General features: G+C 39.7%; 1 protein-coding gene across 1 annotated transcript in view; it reads right to left on the bottom strand.

Annotated features, from left to right (window-relative positions):
- The window catches only part of CDK14 (cyclin dependent kinase 14), a 666,485-nt gene that overhangs the window by 140,102 nt on the left and 506,045 nt on the right, over positions 1–20,338 (bottom strand). Inside the window, exon 12 of the mRNA XM_068972760.1 lies at positions 8,266–8,314. Coding sequence (XP_068828861.1) covers positions 8,266–8,314 — 49 coding nt within the window. The remainder of the gene's footprint in view (positions 1–8,265; positions 8,315–20,338) is intronic.

The following is a 20,338-nucleotide window of genomic DNA, read 5'->3' as shown; positions in this document are numbered from 1 at the left end:
TCTCCGCTCTGCCTCACCCCACAACTCATCACTGAATAGGAAAACCCAGTACAACTCATCACTGAATAGGAAACCCCAGTACAACTCATGAAAAACAGAATGGCCCAATGATGTCCTCTCACCCATTCATCCCTGAAGCCTGTGAATGTGTTACTTTTCAAGCAAAAAGGACCCATCCTGAGGGTGCAATTAAGGCCTTAAAATAGAAAGGTTAAGCTGGATTATATAATTTAGAAGAAGGGACCTTTTTCTTCCTGGAGGCAGAATAGATGAGACAGAAGGGCGAGAGAGAGAGAGAGAGAGAGAGAGAGATTTGAAGTATGAGGAGACTTGTGGCACGGATGCTGGTCTAAAGAAGGAGGTGGCATGGTGACAAAGAAGGAGGTGGCATGGTGACAAAGAAGATACATGGCCTTCAGGAGCTGGGGGAGGTCCCCAACTGACAACCAGAAAGGAAATGGGACCTCAGTCCAACAACCATAAGGAACTAAATTCTGCAAACTGTCTGAGTAAGGCTGGAAGCAGATTCTCCCCAAGAGCCTTGAGACAGGGACCAGCTACCCATACCTTGTTTTTGGCCTTGTCAGACCCAGATCAAAGGAACCAGCTGAGCCCATCCAGGCTCCCGCCCAAGAGAAGACAATACATATGTGGTATCTTACATCAATAAATTTGTGGTAATTTGCTACAGCAGCCACAGAATACAAATAGACCATTTTACATTGTGGAGAAGCAGAGAACCTCCTCAGTTCACACTTCAAGGATCTGTTCTGGGCAACTGTTCAAGAAAGCCTAATTCTATCGTCCTTTCAGGGAAACGAGCAGCCCAGCTGCTCTTGGAAACTCTTTGCTGTTTCAGAAGTGTGGTTGGGTTTTATCCCTTAATAAGCTGATGGGAGAAAGAAAGTTTTAGCTGCACCAGAAGTGTGTATTTTTGAATGAACAGTCCAACACATAATCTGAAAGGATGAAAAACAACTGCTACTGCCAACTCCCAAGCCTGGCAAGTACTGCCAATTAGTAAGAGGGAAGATGGATGGTTTCTGCCTATCAGAAGGGAAACGAAAAACCTGTTCTAAAAGGTAGCAAACAGCACATGGGGCCTGCCCTTGGCCGTCACCAGGGGTTACTAATGTCAGCAAATTCTTTGCTACACAAAGAAAGACACGGACAAGAAATCTGGCGATGACACGAAATGACAGAAGATAATTTTTTGGGGCAGTGGGAGTCGTGTGGAATGGGCAACAAATTCCCCCAGCAGGGTCTGCGTGGGTGGCTGGCAGGCCCTTCATCTCCAGCCCTTGGCTTGCCACCAACCCGCCTTCATGCCAATGGCACATTACCCAGCAGTCTCTGGAGACACCTTTGTTGATGGTGTGGGTGGTCAGCCTGCTACAAACACTATTCCCTAGGAGAGAGGAAGTCAGGTCTGTACTCCATCCCCGCTCTCCCACTGCTGAAAACCTAGACTTGGAATGAATGACACCAGGCCCCAGAAGAGATCTCCTGACCCAGCGTCACAGTGAGAGCAACAACAACAAAAATCAGGCATTGATAACCCTGTTTGAATATCGGGGTTTTCAAAATGACAGTATTTCCTAAGATTCACTCTGGGGGATACCATCTAAGTTGTAACTCTCAATAGCATGGATCGACTGTCCTCAGCATGCCTTTTATTTCAAGCTATAAAGTGAAGATGATAATAACTGCCCTACCTTCCAATATTGTTATAAGCATATGAAGATGGGACAACATATGTAAGAGCCAGTTCTATATTGCAGAGGGCTGTCCGATGGTTTATTACCCATCACAGTCAGGACTCGGAGAAGGCAATGGCAACCCACTCCAGTACTCTTGCCTGGAAAACCCCAGGGATGGCGAAGCCTGGTGGGCTGCAGTCCATGGGGTCGCACAGAGTTGGACACGACTGCAGCGACTTAGCAGCAGCAGCATCAGGACTATGGATTAGTGAGTGTATGTCAGGCTTTTTACCAGGTGCCTCTCACATGTTATCACTTTATGCTGTAGCTACTATCAGTGATCAGGGCTAGGCCTTTGACAGATTTGCCAGCTTTTGCTTAGACAGCCTTCTCTTCATCCCCCTGGTACCTGCCTCCAACGTGCGTCTTTGGACAGACTTTTATGCTGTCTTCTTTGACTCCCACCAGAGCCTGGAAGGCATCTCCTACTTGAGGACCTCCTCCTTTTTTCCCCTTCAAGAATCTACTCTTTGGTTTTCTAGAAGAATTGTTTTCTGTTCAGTGGCAAGGGGGTTAATAGATCAGATAAACATCACACCTCCATAATGCTTTCAGTAACTGAACTAATGATTCATTCTTCTGAAAATAAGTCACCCCAGAAACTGCTCTGAACTGTGATTTTTTTTGTAAGCAGGCAGGTGAGATAAGGGGCTTCCGAACAATACCATGTGTGGGTGTTCAAGGTCAGGACAAGAGACCTGCTTGGATTTGACTGTCCAAGTGTTAAAAATCACATTTTTAAGGGTGTGGAGAGGAACTCCATGCCTCGTAGCCTCCTATGCTGGACTCAAATCCCCAGAGCTGGGCAGTCGACAACTGCAGCTCAGTTTCATCCTCTGAGTGAAGAGAAAGGAATTCCAAAATGCCTGCTCTACCGTCTGCTTTAGCGCTGGTCACCTTAACAAACCTATCCCTAAAAAGGTGATGGATGACGCGAAGAACAATTTCTTTGAAAACATGCTGAGAAGAAATCTCCAGGCACTAAATACATTAAAACTGTTACTCTGAAGTAAACAGAATTACAAGAAAAATGATCAACAATGAGAAGAAAAAAAAAAAAAAGTGAAACTGGAAAAAGATGATTCAAAGATCTGGCTCAACTCAACTGCTCCTCCTAGTGTCAAAAACTGTTCTTTCCTTCCTCTAAAATTTCCAAGCAACTGTAGAGAAATGGAAAGCTTGAACTTCCTTTGCAATACATTGTTACTTTAGAAATTTTTAGGTCGACTTTGAACAATAAGGCAGAGTAGAAAACAGGGCTTTTCTTTCTTGAGAAGTCACCTACTTATATCTTAATGGAATGCATTAACATATGAGAAGAAATATACAATAGAGAACCACCAATATAAATACACAGAGTGAGATTTATGTTACTCCTCTAAATATTATTTTAAATACATTATGCTTTATGAACATGGAGAACAACTTTCTAGCAAGCCATTGGCACCTTTAAAATATGTTTTGGAAGTTAATCATCAAATTAGATAAAACATTCAAAGAAAGTTCAAGAACGCCAAGCAAGAAAACACTTCTAAAGCTCCTAAATGAGGGTTTGCGACTCTACTGGTATCTGACAATACATGCAGGTAAATGTTATTGTCTCTATTTTTTTGCATTTCCGTAAGGGTAATGTCTCTGAATTTATTACACATCTTAAAGTGTCGTCTTTTTTTTTTTTTTTTTTAATTCTTAGGGAAATCTAGTTGGACTTACTAACTAGAAGGCTTATAAGCAGAACTAAAGCATGGGGGTGGAGGGAGTAGAAAAAGGCTGGCTAACACCTGTTTGGTGTCTGTGGACATGCTTTGCTTTATCAGCCATGAAATTTGTTTTCCAAATCTGACTTGGTGGTTTATCCTTAGTTCTCTTTTTGCTACTTTCAAACCTCCAAAATTGTTCAGCTGCTAAAAAGTTCCAAAACAAGCAAATGCATTCCTGGAATCCTACCCTTAACTTTGCTGGATAATATATACTAAGGCTTCTTCTCCAGCCAAAATAATAAAAGATCTTTTAAGTGGGTGGAATTCTTGGTTGATTGCACATGCATGCCAATGTCAGACAACTATAAATAGAGAGATCTGGAAGAAAAATAGGGGGAGTCTTTATAACTCCAAGGAAATAAAATGGAATGTTTTGAAGGCCACTGGAAAACAGAACATGTATTTATAAAATTAAGATTTGTCTCCCTTTAGTCCAAAATCCCCTTCAAGCAAGAGAGAAACCACATGGGTAATAAAATTCCAGTAGGAAGGAATAAAAGGACCTTCTTTTCTATATTAATATGTATTTATTATTCTCAATCCTATAATTAAGACTTCTTCTTTATATTATCCTTTTCAGTTTAGATATCTGCCGAATCTTTTTGACATTTTTCTCCGATCACTGCATTGTTTCACCAGAATACTAAAAAAATCTTTCAAAGGATAAAACTACGCCCATGGTCACTGGTATAAATGAAGTCAGCAGGGAATTGCATGGGAGTTACCTAGGGCAGACTTGGTCCCAAAATAAACTGGGTCACTTGTTACAGCTGTTCAAAGAGATGTAAGGCTTCATTTGTCAAGAAATTCTTGCTCTCTTAGGCAGGTTAACATACCCACTAGCTTCAACAGCTGTGTTAATACATATTCTTAAAGACAGTGTTTCTTAATTCTGAACAGTGACTTACACTTGTCTATTAACCTGCCCATCTTATATTAACCTGTCTAAATTGAATTCAAACCAGTCCTTGCAAATTAGTTCACTTTATTTTGAACCTATTACTGCTGTACAAGAGAATTTAGCAATTGCTTTGGTTTCGTAATTGTGCTGTTGACGAGCAAATGAGTTAGCAGCAAGGGAGAAAGCCAGCATTTGCCTAATTGTCCTTAAATGCCATTCTTCCGAATCCAGACTCCCTTCTTAACTCAGAGATGTTGAAATGTCAATGATGGTTACAAGGTCACAAGTCCATTTGGAGGAAGGATCAATAATATAATTCATATCTCAGAATTCTTACTTCTCTGTACATCGCATTGGGTTCAAATTGGTTGGAAGCTCCAGGATCACTTTAAGGGCTCAGTACATGACGGATACCAGGAAATCATTTTTATAATATTTTTAGTGATGAATTTATTAATTGGTGTTTTGTGAAATAAACCCTTAAGGCAACAGCAACAACAACGGACTTGTGGGGATTTGAAAATAGCATGGTTCTAAACATATCATGTTTATAATTTTAAAACATTACTTCAAAAGCTCAATTTTAGTATTTTCCCTAAAATGCGTTTAAAGTAATCTAAGGGTGGGACTCTATTAAATGACTGTGAATTAATTCTAGGTTTTTTAAAAAGGCATATGTGACTGTATAAATAAAGAATGATATTAACTGCAATTCTATCATATGATTTAAAAGACTTTACATAAAAATACATCTTTCCTTTAGTTTTTTAGAACTTGTTCTTAGTAGAAAAAATATAAATCCTATGTTCACAGAAAATGCAAATACAAAATATTTCTCAAGTGACATCTTAAAGAGAAACGGCGTCCTTATTTTGTGAAAAATCATACTCTGAAGAATTCTTATTTGCCTTCAAAAGTAAAATCATATTTACTAAATCTAGCATCTTTTAAGAAAGAATTCGAGATTGAGCACAATGTCCAGTTTTCAAACTTTCTACAGCAGCAATACCGGAGTGTTAGCCAGCCTAATTTTGTTAGTGATGTTTATCACTTTTATTGTGACCTGATGCTAAGCTGAAGCTCCAATACTTCGGCCACCTGACTCAAAGAGCTGACTCATTGGAAAAAAATCCTTATACAGGAAAGACTGAAGGCTAAAGGAGAAGGGTGTGGCAAAGGATGAAATAATTAGATAGCATCACCGACTCAATGGATGTAAGTTTGGGCAAACTGGGAGATAGTGGACAGAGAAGCCTAGCTTCTTGCAGTCCATGGGGTTGCAAAGTCAGACACATCTTAGCGACTGAACAAGAACTGTGACATGAACAGAACCTCTCAGAGAAAGGAAAGCATCAGGTGGTCAGAATGAAGCAAAGCAATGCAAAGCTTGATTACTACTTCCATTGCTTTTTTCTTTTGGAAAGACACGAGACAACCTAGTTTTTCCTGAGACAGAGTGATGTAAATGGACAAAAGTATCTTCTCTGAGAGGCGTCCCACTAGTCACTATGAATGGTTGAACAAAAAGGGGCCATCCATCTGGGCATGCAGATGGTAGGTGCTGAATACAAGCTGCAAAGATGAGAGACTGGAGTGGGTCAGGTGTAAATGCTGTTGGGGTGCCATCCACAGGGGGACAGTGGACCTAACATCACGCAGCATCGTCAACTGCCCTCCCCGTCCCCTTCCCTGTCTTTCTTTTCTTTTGACATAGAAGAACTGTATTTATTTTTGAGATGAAGCACGTGATAAAACAGCCTGTTTATATCCTCACATGTAACATATACCATTTTGGAGTCTGGATGAATATGCACTAAAATATTAAAACTGGCTCGTTTAGAAGAAGAAAAGGTAATTGAGCATTAAAAAAAGTCGACCTAGATGTACTTTAGTTTACTACAATAGACAGTATTTTCGAATCATGGTGGCAGCTATCATGGACTGCCTGTACCTAACTGCCACTCCTGTTTCTTCCCTACTAACAAAACCCTGCCTTACAGGCAACAAGATGTAGGGTCAGGGGACAAAGAGGTCCACCCCTCCCTTGTTACCAGTGCCCAGCCAAGGGAGGGTATGCGGTCCACCCCATCAGAGAGACAAAGGGGCAAATATCTCCGGGCATCTCCAGGATATTCCTCCCTGATGGGAGCAGGATGGGGAGAAAGTTCCTTTCTTGCTGTCTGCTTTGCTTCCTGCTTTGGTTTTGGATACTGCCATTTGAAGAAATGCTGCTGAGTTGTTACAGCCACTTTGTAACACCGGGGATGACAGAACAAAGGCATCCAAGAAAATCTTGAGGTCTTCCTGCCCTGTCCTTTCTCAGCTACTCTGAGTGGATAAAAATTGCCATTTACTTTCCCAGGCGATTCGTAAGTCATTTCAGCTCTGTCCCTCTGAAGGAAGGAAATGGAGGGTTAGCTAAACTGAAGGCTGTTCTCCACAAATGCTACTCTGTATTAGATTCGCCAGTTTTTCTGTTACTTCAGAGATGGAGTTAAGAGATTCAATTGCTTTTTCAAGAATTGTTTCATAAAGTGGATACCAAGTTGGTCAAAACTATTGAGCAATTATGAGAAATGTGTTTGATGATTTAATTAAAACAGCAACTGTATATTGAAGATAGTACCTGGTATATGAAAGCACTTAATTAAAATATGTTAGACCTCTGATCAGTGAAGTTAGGGTGGAGGAGGTTAAAAGGGTGAGGAACACACACAGAATGTTCCCACCCAGCTGAGGGTGTGCTTCCCAGGGGGGACTCTGTTTAGATATTAAGAACTGACCCTTCAAATGGGAAATGTGAAGTTCTGTGTTAGATAAAATAATTATACTGGTGTATTCTTCTAAGTATGAATTTAACCAAAATAAACTGCCAAATCTTTCAAAGAATCCACTGAAGAATTTAATGTATTCATTTCATGAGTTCCTCATAATAAGCTGTCTGATGTTATCTACTGACATCATTGATTAAAGGCATTTTTATTATAAAAAGTTTCTATTTTTTCCATAATTGATGACATATAAAATTAAACATGTCCAAACAGTAAAAAGGGAGACAATAACACTAAATTCCCTGTAGACAAAATTTTGTTATGACAAATAATATTTAACTTAATCAAAGCAGAACCAGTTACCTTTTCCCCCAACATAATGCTTGAGATGTCATGCTCACAATCAAATGGGAGTGACTCAATTACTCTGCTTACTAACTTTCAAAGATTTACTAGCAGTCTGGCTTGCAAAAAAAAGCCCCCCCAAACCCTGAATCACTTGAGACACTCACATCATCAGATGTCATCAAATTTTGAAACCAATCAATAAAACAGTTTCAACAAGGTGTGATGACAGAATAGAAATTAAATCAACAGCGTACATATACTCCAAGTGATACATGTACTTAGCTTCCCATTAGGGCTCAGGGGAAAAAAAAAATTAGGTAAACTGAAAACATTTGAAAGATCAGTTTCATCTAGCTCAAAGGTTGTCACCAACATTAATCAGATCAGAAAGTCAGTGGATATACTGTACTTAAGAAACATTATTTTAGCATCCAAGGATGCTAAAACATTTCTTAGAATCTAGTTAGAAGAAGAGAGACCACAGTGAATTTCAGGATTAACAACTCTAAAGCAATAAATACAACCTCACTCTGGGAATCCAAGCTCACACGAGAGTGTTGGCTCAGGTGAGACACGGGGGCTGGCAAATAGGACCAAGTAACTGCCTGATGGCTAAATGAAAGGATGAATAGATAACTGGGTGAACAAGCGAAAGAATGTCAGGAGAAAGAGTTTTAAAAGTTAAGAGAGATATAGAGAAAGCATAATCTGTATTAAAAACTTACTTATTCCATGCTTGTCTAAGGTTTTTAGAGCTGTACAGGGTAAAGCGTTCTGAAATAAAAAAGAAAAAATGATTAACAGTCTTTATTTCAAACATCCATATTGACAGAATATTAAAAAAAACACTTTTAAAAAAGTTACTGTTGGATTTAGCCATAGTTATGCTAGACAAACTAGGTCTTCACCTCAGATTAAATAGTTATAAAGAGTAAGACAAGAACAGCTTAACACTTTAAGCAATGAAACAGTGGACTCTGTATCACCTGGCTTCCTAGTAATTCTTTCTTAGAATAAGTTTTAACTGGGTTGAAAAAAGAAATGCAAGTTCCGAACCTGCAAATTGTAGGTAGATCTACAGAAGAATACTGCCACATCAGTCCAGCGAAACCTGCTGTTTTCTCAATGAAGACATCTCTTTTTTTTTTTAACATTTTAAAATGTTTATAATTAGAAATTTTTATATAGTTTTGAAAGGTTACTTTCCATTTACAGTGATTACAAAATATTGGCTCTATTCCCCGTTTGTATGATATATTCCTGGGCCTACCTTATACGCAGCAGTTGGTGCCTCCAATTCCACACCTCTCCATTGCTCCTCCACCCCCTACCCCACTGGTAAACACCAGTTTGTTCTCTGTATCCATCTGTCTGCTTCTTTCTGGTTATTTTCACTCGTTTGTTGTATTTTTTAGGTCCCACATATAAGTGATACAGCACTTGTCTTTCTCTGTCTTATTTCACGAAGCATAATGCCTTGCAAGTCCATCCACGTTAGTTCATTCCTGGGTTCTTCATTTCTCCCTGGGTTCCCACATTTTTGTCTGGGGTTCTTTCCTTCTACTTCAAAGACTCCTCTTATTCTTGCTGTAGCGCAGGGTTTGGAATGTTTGTTTATTTTCTAGAATAGGAGGTCATCTAGTCTCAGTTTTAAAGTTTTATTTGTTTACTTTAAATTGGAGGATAATTGCTTTACAATATTGAGTTGGTTTCCGCCATATATCAACAAAATCAGCCCTGTATCCCTGACCTAACACAGCAGCGCTGGATCTCCTTGCTTATACCATAGAGTATTTACACACACGCAAAGCCAAGCCAACGTCCTATCGTGTGTATTTACATTTACCATTGAACAATCTTTATTAAATTTTTTAAAATGAAAGCATACATGTTTTGCAAAACTAAACAACAAAATGGCATAAAATATATATTAATAATATTTTCTCCTGCTCCCCGTTTTTCACTTCTAATGATATAGCAATGGTGAATGGCTTGGAATGTCTCTCTCCACGTGTTTATGTTTATAAATAAAAATCTCTCCATATATACAAATATATATACTATTTTTGGAGAAGGAAATGGCAACCCACTCCAGTATTCTTGCCTGGAGAATCCCAGGGACAGAGGAGCCCAGTGGGCTGCTGTCTATGGGGTCACAGAGTCGGACACGACTGAAGTGATGCAGCAGCAGCAGCATATACTATTTTAATTTTTAAATGGATTGTACAAAACACTCTTTGACATTTTTTAGTATCTAATAATATATATTGCAAAGTCCTTCAAATGAAAAATATATAACAACTGTTTCCAACCTATGTAATATTTCAGAGGCTAGAATTACAGAAACTATGTGACCATTCTCCTACTGACGAAAATTTAGGTAGTTTCCAGTCCCTTGTTGTCTTAACAACAAGGGATGGGAAGACCAGACCACCTGACCTGCCTCTTGAGAAACCTATATGCAGGTCAGGAAGCAACAGCTAGAACTGGACATGGAACAACAGACTGGTTCCAAATAGGAAAAGGAGTATGTCAAGGCTGTATATTGTCACCCTGCTTATTTAACTTCTATGCAGAGTACATCATGAGAAACGTCGGGCTGGAAGAAGCACAAGCTGGAATCAAGATTGCCGGGAGAAATATCAATAACCTCAGATATGCAGATGACACCACCCTTATGGCAGAAAGTGAAGAGGAACTAAAAAGCCTCTTGATGAAAGTGAAAGAGGAAAGTAAAAAAATTGGCTTAAAGTTCAACATTCAGAAAACGAAGATCATGGCATCTGGTCCCATCACTTCATGGGAAATAGATGGGGAAACAGTGGAAACAGTGTCAGACTTTATTTTTTGGGGCTCCCAAATCACTGCAGATGGTGACTGCAGCCATGAAGTTAAAAGACGCTTACTCCTTGGAAGAAAAGTTATGACCAACCTAGATAGTATATTCAAAAGCAGAGACATTACTTTGCCAACAAAGGTCTGTCTAGTCAAGGCTATGGTTTTTCCAGTGACCATGTATGGATGTAAGAGTTGGACTGTGAAGAAGGCTGAGCACCAAAGAACTGATACTATTGAATGTGGTGTTGGAGAAGACTCTTGAGAGTCCCTTGGACTGCAAGGAGATCCAACCAGTCCATTTTGAAGGAGATCAACCCTGGGATTTCTTTGGAAGGAATGATGCTAAAGCTGAAACTCCAGTACTTTGGCCATCTCATGCGAAGAGTTGACTCATTGGAAAAGACTCTGATGCTGGGAGGGATTGGGGGCAGGAGGAGAAGGGGACAACAGAGGATGAGATGGCTGGATGGCATCACTGACTCGATGGACATGAGTCTGAGTGAACTCTGGGAGTTGGTGATGGACAGGGAGGCCTGGTGTGCTGCGATTCATGGGGTCGCAAAGAGTCAGACTCGACTGAGCGACTGAGCGACTGAACTGAACTGAACTGTTGTCTTAAAAACAATGTTTCAATAAATAATCCTTGCACATCTATTTTTGCATACTGGTGCTTTCTTTTTTTGTTACCCAGATTCCCAATATAGAACTGCTTGGAAAATAGTACGCATATTTCAAACTTTAGTAGATGATGACAGATTACTTTTCATTTCCCACCAGCAACAAAAAAATAATGTTCCATATTATGCATCCCTGGGATGCAAGGACAGTTCAACATATGCAGATGAATAAATATGCTACATCATATTAACAGAACGAAAGATAAAAATCACCTGATCATCTCAATAGATGCAGAAAAAGCATCTGACAAAATTCAACATCCATTCATTATATAAACTCTCAATATATTAGGTATGGGTGGAACATACCTCAACACAGTAAAGTCTATATGTGACAAGCCCACGGCCAGCATCATACTCAATGGTGAAAGGTACAACTCTAAGGTACTGACTCTCACTATTCCAATTCAACACAGTATTAGAAGCCCTGGCCAGAGCAATCAGCAAGAAACTATCAACAACAACAAAAAAACTGAAGCCAACCAACCACACCCCCCTAAAAAAAACACACACATCTGAATCAGAAAAGAAGAAGTAAAATTGTTGATGTTTGCAGATGACATGTTTTTTTTTTTCATGGAAGATATTAAAGACTCCATCAAAAACCTGTCAGAACTAATCAGCACAATCAGGGAAGTTGCAGGAGACAAATTCAATAAACAAAAATCAGTTACATTTCTATATACTAACAATGATTAATCTGATAAAGAGACAGACAATCTTATTTACAACAGCATCAAAACCTATAAAACATCTAGGATTAAATTTAACCAAGTAGGTAAAAATCTGTACACTGAAAGCTATAAGACATTGATGAAAGAAACTGAAGACACAAATACGTGGAAAGATATTCCATACTCATACTGGAAGAACTAATACATTGGTAAAATGTTCATACTACCCAAATCCATCTCTAGAGGTAACATAATCCCTATCAAGATTCCAATGGTGCTTTTTACAGAAATAGGGAAAAAATGACAAAATTCACACAGAACCACAAAAACAGAACCTCAATATGGAGAATGAAGAAACAAAGTCGGAGTTATTATACCTCCTAATGTCAAACTATAGCACAAAGCTACAGTAATAGGAACAGCATGGTACGGGCATAAAAACAGACACATGGGACACCAGTGGAACAGAACTGAGAGCTCAGGAGTAAAATCATGCATCAATATGGTCAATGTTTGACAAGGGAACCAGCATACTCAGTGGAGAAAAGATAGTCTCTTTAATAAGTGGTACTGGGGAAAAAATGATACTCAAATGAAAAAGAATGAAACTGGACCTCTATTTTATATCACTCAAAACACCTGGAAAAAGATTAAGGACTTAAACACAAAACCTGAAACCAGAGAAGAAAACCAGGAAAAAGCTCACTGACCTTAGTTTTTATAATGATTTATAGTTACAATACCCAACACAGGGAATAAAAATGAAAATAAACAAGTGGAACTACATCAATCTGAAGGGTTGTGCATGGCAAAGGAAACAATCAACAAAATGAAAGAGAAAGCCACAAGATGGGAGAAAATATTTACAAACCACATATCTGAAAAATAGTGGTGCTGAAGCTCAGTCACTTCAGTTGTGTCAGACTCTTTGTGACCCCGTGGACTGTAGCCTGCCAGGCTCCACTTTCCATGGAATTTTCCAGGAAAGAATACTGAAGTGGGTTGCCGCTTCCTCCTCCAGAGATCTTCCCAACCCAGGGATCGAACTCCTGTGTCCTGTGTCTCCTGCACTGGCAGGCGGATTCTTTACCACTAAGCCACCTGGGAAGCCCGTCTGAAAAATGGCTAAAATCTAAAACATAGAAAGGACTCATATAAAAGAACAAATAATCCAATTAAGGAATGGGCAAAGAGCCTGAATAGACATTTTTCCAAGGAAGATATTCACATGGCCAAGTACATGAAAAAGTGCTTGAGCTCACTAAACATCAGGGAAATGAAAACCAAAACCACAGTGAGATTTCACTTCACACCTGTTAGAATGTGCAGAAATGTAGAGAAAAAGGACACACCTGGGCACTGCTGGTGGGAATTTAAATTGGTACAGCCACTATGGAAAAGAGTATAAAGGTTTTTCAAAAAAATTAAAAATAGAACCACGACATTATCCAGTCATTCCACTTCTGGGCATGTGTTAATATCTGAAGGAAATGAAAGAGATTTCCACACTCTTATTTTTGCTGCAGCATTATTTGTAACAGCCAAGGTATGGAGCCACCATGCGTGTCCCTTGGTGGATGGATGGAAAAGCAAATATAGCATATGTATACACCAGAACGTTGTTCAGTCGCTAAGTTGTGTCCGACTCTTTGTGAGCCCGTGGACAGCAGCATGCCAGGCCTCCCTGTCCCGCCACTATCTCCCCGAGCTTGCTCAAACTCATGTCCATTGGGCTGGTGATGCTTATCTCATTCTGGTCACCCTCTTTTTCTCCTGTCCTCAGTCTTTCCCAGATTCTGATCTTTTTCAATGAGTCAGCTGTTTGCACCAGGTGCCCAAATTGGAGCTTCACCTTCAGCATCAGTCCCTCCAATGAATGTTCAGGTTTCATTTCCTTCAGGATTGACTGGTTTGATCTCCTTGCTGTCCAAGGGACTCTCAAGAGTCTTCTTCAGCACCAGGCATTAATTCTTCAGTGCTCAGCCTTCTTTATTGTCCAACTCGCACATATTCAGTCATAAAAAAGAAGGAAATGTCGCCATGTGCAATAACATGGATGGAAATTGAGGGCAGTATGCTCAGCAAAATAAGTCAGACAAAGTCTGTCTTGTATGAGGAATCTAAAAAAATACTTAAACTCATGGAAGCAGAGAGCAGACAACAGATGTGGCTGAGGCGTAGGGCTGGAGATGGGGAAAGAGATGAAAGTAGCCAAAGGGTATAAACTTCCAGTTATAAGATGAATAGGTTCTGGGGCTGTCATGTAAAGCATGGTGACTATAGTTAACAATACTGCATTGCATATTTACTTGAAAGTTGCCAAGAGAGTAGATTTTTAAAGCTCTCACTACAAAATAAAAAACTGAAGCTATGTGAAGTAATGGCTGTGTTAACCAAACTTATGGCAGCATTTTGCAATATAGTCACATATAAAATAACTGTGTTGTATATCTTAGACTTACACAGTGCTATCAGTTATAACCCAATAATGTTGAGGGAAAAGACGGTGTTCTACTAAATAAAACATGGAGGTAGGATGTAGAGTGCAAGGGACACTTTGTGTTGGGTGGTGAAGGAAGGTGAATTGCAAATAAAACAGTCAATCAACACAATAAACAAAGATCCCACTGGAAACCTGGTTGGAGTTTCACTGAAATATGTATTTATCTGAAAAGGCTGATATATAATTTTTGTATATAAAAATATATTGTATCTTTCCATTTATTTAAAAAGTTTTTTGATTATGCAATTTTACCTATAGGAATTCACCTAAAAAGTGAATTGAACCTAAAAGTCAAGAGAACAAAAATATATGCACAAGAATATTTATCAAACAACTTTTTTTTTCATTGAAGAACAGTGATTTACAATACTATAGTAGTTTCAGGTGTAAAACATAGGGATTCAATATATTTATAGATTACACACCATTTAAAGTTATTATAAAATAATGGCTATATCTCTCTGTGCTGTACAATAAATCCTTGTTATTTATTTATCTTACACATGCTCAGTTAAGTTCACTGAACTGTGTCCGACTCTTTGTGACCCCATGAATCACAGCATGCCAGGCCTCCCTGTCCATCACCAACTCCCGGAGTTCACTCAGACTCACATCCATCGAGTCAGTGATGCCATCCAGCCATCTCATCCTCTGTCATCCCCTTCTCCTCCTGCCCTCAATCTTTCCCAGCACCAGGGTCTTTTCTATGAGTCAGCTCTTCGCATCAGGTGGCCAAAGTATTAGAGTTTTAGCTTCAACATCAGTCCTACCAATGAACACCCAGGACTGATCTTGTTTAGGATGGACTGGTTAGATATCCTTGCAGTCCAAGGGACTCTCAAGAGTATTCTCCAACACCACAGTTCAAAAGCATCAATTCTCCGGTGCTCAGCTTTCTTTATAGTCCAACTCTCACATCCATACGAATCCATATGGAAAAACCATAGCCTTGACTAGATGGACCTTTGTTGACAAAGTAATGTCTCTGGTTTTGAATATGCTGTCTAGGTTGGTCATAACTTTCCTTTCAGGGAGTAAGTGTCTTTTAATTTTATGGCTGCACAGTGATTTTTGAGCCCCCCAAAATAAAGTCTGACACTGTTCCCCTGTTTCCCCACCTATTTCCCATGAAGTGATGGGACCGGACGTCATGATCTTCATTTTCTGAATGTTGAGCTTTAAGCCAACTTTTTCACTTTCCTCTTTCACTTTTATCAAGAGGCTCTTTAGTTCTTCTTCACTTTCTGCCATAAGGGTGGTGTCATCTGCGTATCTGAGGTTATTGATATTTCTCCCGGCAATCTTGATTCCAGCTTGTGCTTCATCCAGCCTGCCATTTCTAATGATGTACTCTGCATTTAAGTTAAATAAGCAGGGTGACAATATACAATATACAGCCTTGACATACTCGTTTTCCTATTTGGCACCAGTCTGTTGTTCCATGTCCAGTTCTAACTGTTGCTTCCTGACCTGCATACAGGTTTCTCAAGAGGCAGGTCAGGTGCTCTGGTATTCCCATCTCTTTCAGAATTTTCCACAGTTTATTGCGATCCACACAGTCAAAGGCTTTGGCATAGTCAATAAAGCAGATAGATGTTTTTTTGGAACTCTCTTGCTTTTTTGATGATCCAGCGGATGTTGGGAATTTGATTTCTGGTTCCTCTGCCTTTTCTAAAACCAGCTTGAACATCTGGAAGTTCACAGTTCATATATTGCTGAAGCCTGGCTTGGAGAATTTTGAGCATTACTTTGCTAGCATGTGAGACACGCTAGTGTCTCTTAAACTTAGCTTTTAAGGACTTCCCTGGTGGCACAATTGGTAAAGAATCTGGCTTCAATGCAGTAAACTGCCTGTAATGCTGGAGACCAGAGTTCAATCTCTGTATCGAGAAGATCCCCTGGAGAAGGAAATGGCAACCCGCTCCAGTTTCTTGCCTAGGTAATCCCATGGGCAGAGGAGCCTGGAGGGCTATAGTCCATGGAGTCGCAAGAGTTGATAACAACTTAGTGACTAAGCCTCCACCAAACGTAGCTTTTAATATAAAATATAGGAATAAGTGTACTTTGATAAAGGTTCAGAAAAATATTTTTAAAGTCTTTCCATTTAGAAAGGATTTGTGCACACAGTAGAATTAAGTGATTTCTTTTTCATATTGATCTCATTTTTCTTTTTTTTTTAAATTTATTTTTACTTTATTTTGCTTTACAATATCATTTTTTTCATAATTTAATACTTAATAGACTTAATTCTGCTTTATGTTAGCTGGTACCTTTTGTTGCTGTTATCTGCTTAGAATTATAAGTTTTTAAAGAGAACCCAAATGATTTATATTGCTTTTGCTTTGGTATGTTTCACATGTAACAATACCATTAGATAAAAAGAACAAAAAGAAATTTAAGAACATACTCAGCTTCCTATCTCTAAATACAGAATTTATTCAAAAGAAATGACTAGAAATCTGTGCAATGATTCATTCATTCAACTGCTATTCATTGAGCAACTACTGGGTGCCAATATACTTCTTGGAATGGAAGATACGGGAGAGAACCAAAGAGAAGACCTTCTTGTCTACAAGCCACTCACATTCCAGCAGGGGATGTGAAAGTCTGAACTGAGCCTGGAAGACAGAGTGCCTGGAGCAGGCAGCCCGGAAAGACGGGTGGAGGGCCGGCTCACGCAGATTCTGCGGCCTTTAGGTATGATTTAGAATATTTTTTTAAAGGTTCACTCTGGCCTCTGTTTGGAGAATACACTAGCATTGGAGGCAAAGACGGAAGCTGGGAGATCAATAAAGGTTTTCACAACAGTCCAGGAGAGACAGGATGGGACATGGGCTATGGCAACAGAGTGAACGCAGAGAGAGAAAAGAAGCTGAAAACACTTTCAAGGTAGAGCAAGTAAGATTTGCTGATGAACTGGACATGGGGTGTGACAGAAAGGTAGGGGTTGGGGTGACTCGTAGAGCACTTGCTGCTGCTGCTGCTGCTGCTGAGTCGCTTCAGTCGTGTCCAACTCTGTGAGACCCCAGAGACGGCAGCCCACCAGGCTCCCCCGTCCCTGGGATTCTCCAGGCAAGAACACTAGAGTGGGTTGCCATGTCCTTCTCCAATGCATGAAAGCGAAAAGTGAAAGTGAATATCGCTCTCCAATTTCCACGTTTCAAAGATTTGGAATTTCATCAGTTCAGTTCAGTCGCTCAGTCGTGTCCGACTCTTTGCGACCCCATGAACCGCAGTGCGCCAGGCCTCCCTGTCCATCACCAACTCCTGGAGTCCACCCAAACCCATGTCCATGGAGTCGGTGATGCCATCCAGCCACCCCATTCTCTGTCGTCCCCTTCTCCTCCTGACCTCAATCTTTCCCAGCATCAGGGTCTTTTCAAATGAGTCAGCTCTTCGCATCAGGTAATATTACTCTGAGAATGCATTAATACTCCCACGAGGGCTCAGAAACTTGACATTTGCATGGGTTTCAGTCATCTTTTAAGCAGAGGTAATTGTCAAAATATTTAATACTCTGCAAGGCTTGGACCAATCAGTATAGAAACTAGCCAGTATGCTTCAGTGGTGTGCACTAGCTGAGGAGTAGCCCTGATTACAAACATTCACTGTTTTAAAGCTACAGGCAAAAGCGCTCACCAACAATTATGTATTTATTTGGTTCAAAAGAATGTCTAACATTTGCATTTATTCTCTACTAGATTGCATTACATAAGACCCAACATAATTCAGTCAGGTGGTGTAGAACAGAAATGTAAAGCCATATTCTAGGTTCGAAAATTAACTGACAAAGAAAGGAGAAATGGCAAGAATAGCTTTTTATGGAGGTTTAGAGAAATTATTATTATGTATAATAAATATAGCCTGGTATTTTAAAAGCAAAATATATTTCAAAAATTAATTACCTCAAATGTCCTTGTAATACAAATTTGATCTCCTTAACTTTGTACTCCCCACAAGCAATTTTAATAATTTGTTATGATTTCAGGAAGGAAGAAGAATTCCATTCCAGATAACATTAATACAATCTTGCATTTACTAGTAAATTATCATTCTTAGCAATTAATGACTGCACACAAATATGAGCTCTAAGGATTGCCTCTATTTAGAGTTTGACAGGATATGCTAATAGAAAAATTTTTTTCAGAAATACAATATGTCAGTTTTAGCTGTGCATAAAAGAGCCAAAATTGATAGCGAAACGTGCCACATGAAAGTGAAAAAAATAACAAAGGAGAAAGTCTTCCTTCATTTACTTTCCATCACTACTCACATGAACTCTTTTTTTTCACTTTTTATTTTGTACTGGGGTACAGCTGATGAACAACGTTGTGACAGATTCAGGTGAACAGCAAAGGGCCTCAGCCATACATACACATGTACCCATTCTCCCCCAAACACCTCTCCCATCCGGGATGCCACGTAACACTGAGCAGAGCTCCCTGTGCTCTTCAGTAGGGCCTTGCTGGTTATCCATTTTATAGCAGTGTGTGTATATCCATCCCTAACTCCCTGTCGCTTCCCCTCATCCCTCCCACCAGCAGCTGTAAGTTCATTCTCTAAGTCTGTGAGTCTCTTTGTGTTTTGTAAGTTCATCTGTCTCATTTCTTTTTAGGTTCCACATATAAGGGATGTCAAACTCTAAATTCTTCTAGCGAATGTCACCTGCCACCGGCTTGTACGCCAGGCACTCCATGGACTATGGGCACACAGAAATGAGGACATCCTGCTTATAATTTGGTGGCCCAGCAAAGTAAATACACAATTACCAACACAGGGTGAAAAGTGCTTCAGTGTGGATATGGACACAGTCCCCTGGGAGCCCAGAGGCAGCGCCACTAACTGCATCTGTTTTCTTTTCCAAATGAAGACAGGATAAACTCAGATCTCTGAAGCTAGTTCCAGTAACACATAAGACCTGATCTCTTGCATCCAACATCTTTCAGATCTTAACTGTCAAACCACACAATTTCAAACAGAGCTATTTCCAACAGTTTCTGATAACGTTTAGAATTAGATGTTTTAAATTCTAGTTTGAAAACAATTGCATCACGGGTAAAAATAATGTTCCATTAGCATGAAAGCAACCTAATTCACTAGGTAAGTTTTGAAAACAAAAAGGGGCTTAAATTAGTGCCCCAAATCAGAGGTGTATTTAATAAAACAGTCAACTGCTTATGAACGATTTTCACAGATTATTCCAGTATTTGATTAGGAGTGCTTCACACTGTTCTCCTTCAGTTAGGTTTATTCTGTCACTATTTAATGTCAGCTTTCTCTTTCCAATTATGTTTAAACTAGAAGTTTAGAATGAGGTGATTTAAAGCACTGGCTACCTCACAGTGTAACTGAGAAGTGCAATTAATTTAAACCTGCAGGCTGATTTTCACCTTCTCTTCTTATTGCAGGGACACGGCAGAGGATGGTCGCACACAGCAGGGAGCCAGGGAGGAGAGCTCAGAGAGAAGAAATCACTTGTTCTGCGATGTGGTGGGGGTGGGGGACAGAGGCTGGAAAGGTTTTGCTCACACTGCCATCCTTATAGGCAGTGATTCGCTGCAATTTCATGGGAAAATACTGGTGAACAATGCTATACATTCTGAAGTTTCCTAGCTTAAAAGAGCTAAATCTGAGATGCAGACAGAAAGAATGGACTTGTGGACATGGGGTAGGAAGGAGAGGGTGGGATGAATTCAGAGTCGCACTGACATATATGCTCCCAGGTGCAAAACAGATAGCTAGTGGGAAACTGCCATACTGCCCAGCGAGCTCAGCTCGGTGCTCTGTGATGACCTCGAGGGGTGAAATGGGGGGTGCTGGGAAGGAGTCTCAAGAGGGAAGGTATTTACATAAACATACGGTCTACTCATGCTGCTGTACAGCAGAAACGAACACAACATCGTAAAGCAAGTATGCTCTAATTTAAAAAATTAATTTTATTAAAAATAAAAGAGCAAAGGGCAAGGGGAAGAAAAAGAACTAAACCTGAATGGCTTGAGGCAGTGTGAAAACAAAACCTAAATTGGAATTTTCCCATTTGCTTACATGTATGTACTGTATACTCTAGGAAGCTAATTTTAATTTTAATTTTCCATATCTCCTTCTC

This window comes from Capricornis sumatraensis, chromosome 5, assembly GCF_032405125.1.
Source record: "Capricornis sumatraensis isolate serow.1 chromosome 5, serow.2, whole genome shotgun sequence".
Lineage (NCBI taxonomy): Eukaryota > Metazoa > Chordata > Mammalia > Artiodactyla > Bovidae > Capricornis > Capricornis sumatraensis.
Note: the sequence above shows the minus strand (reverse complement) of the source record. Positions and strands in the feature narration are given on the sequence as shown.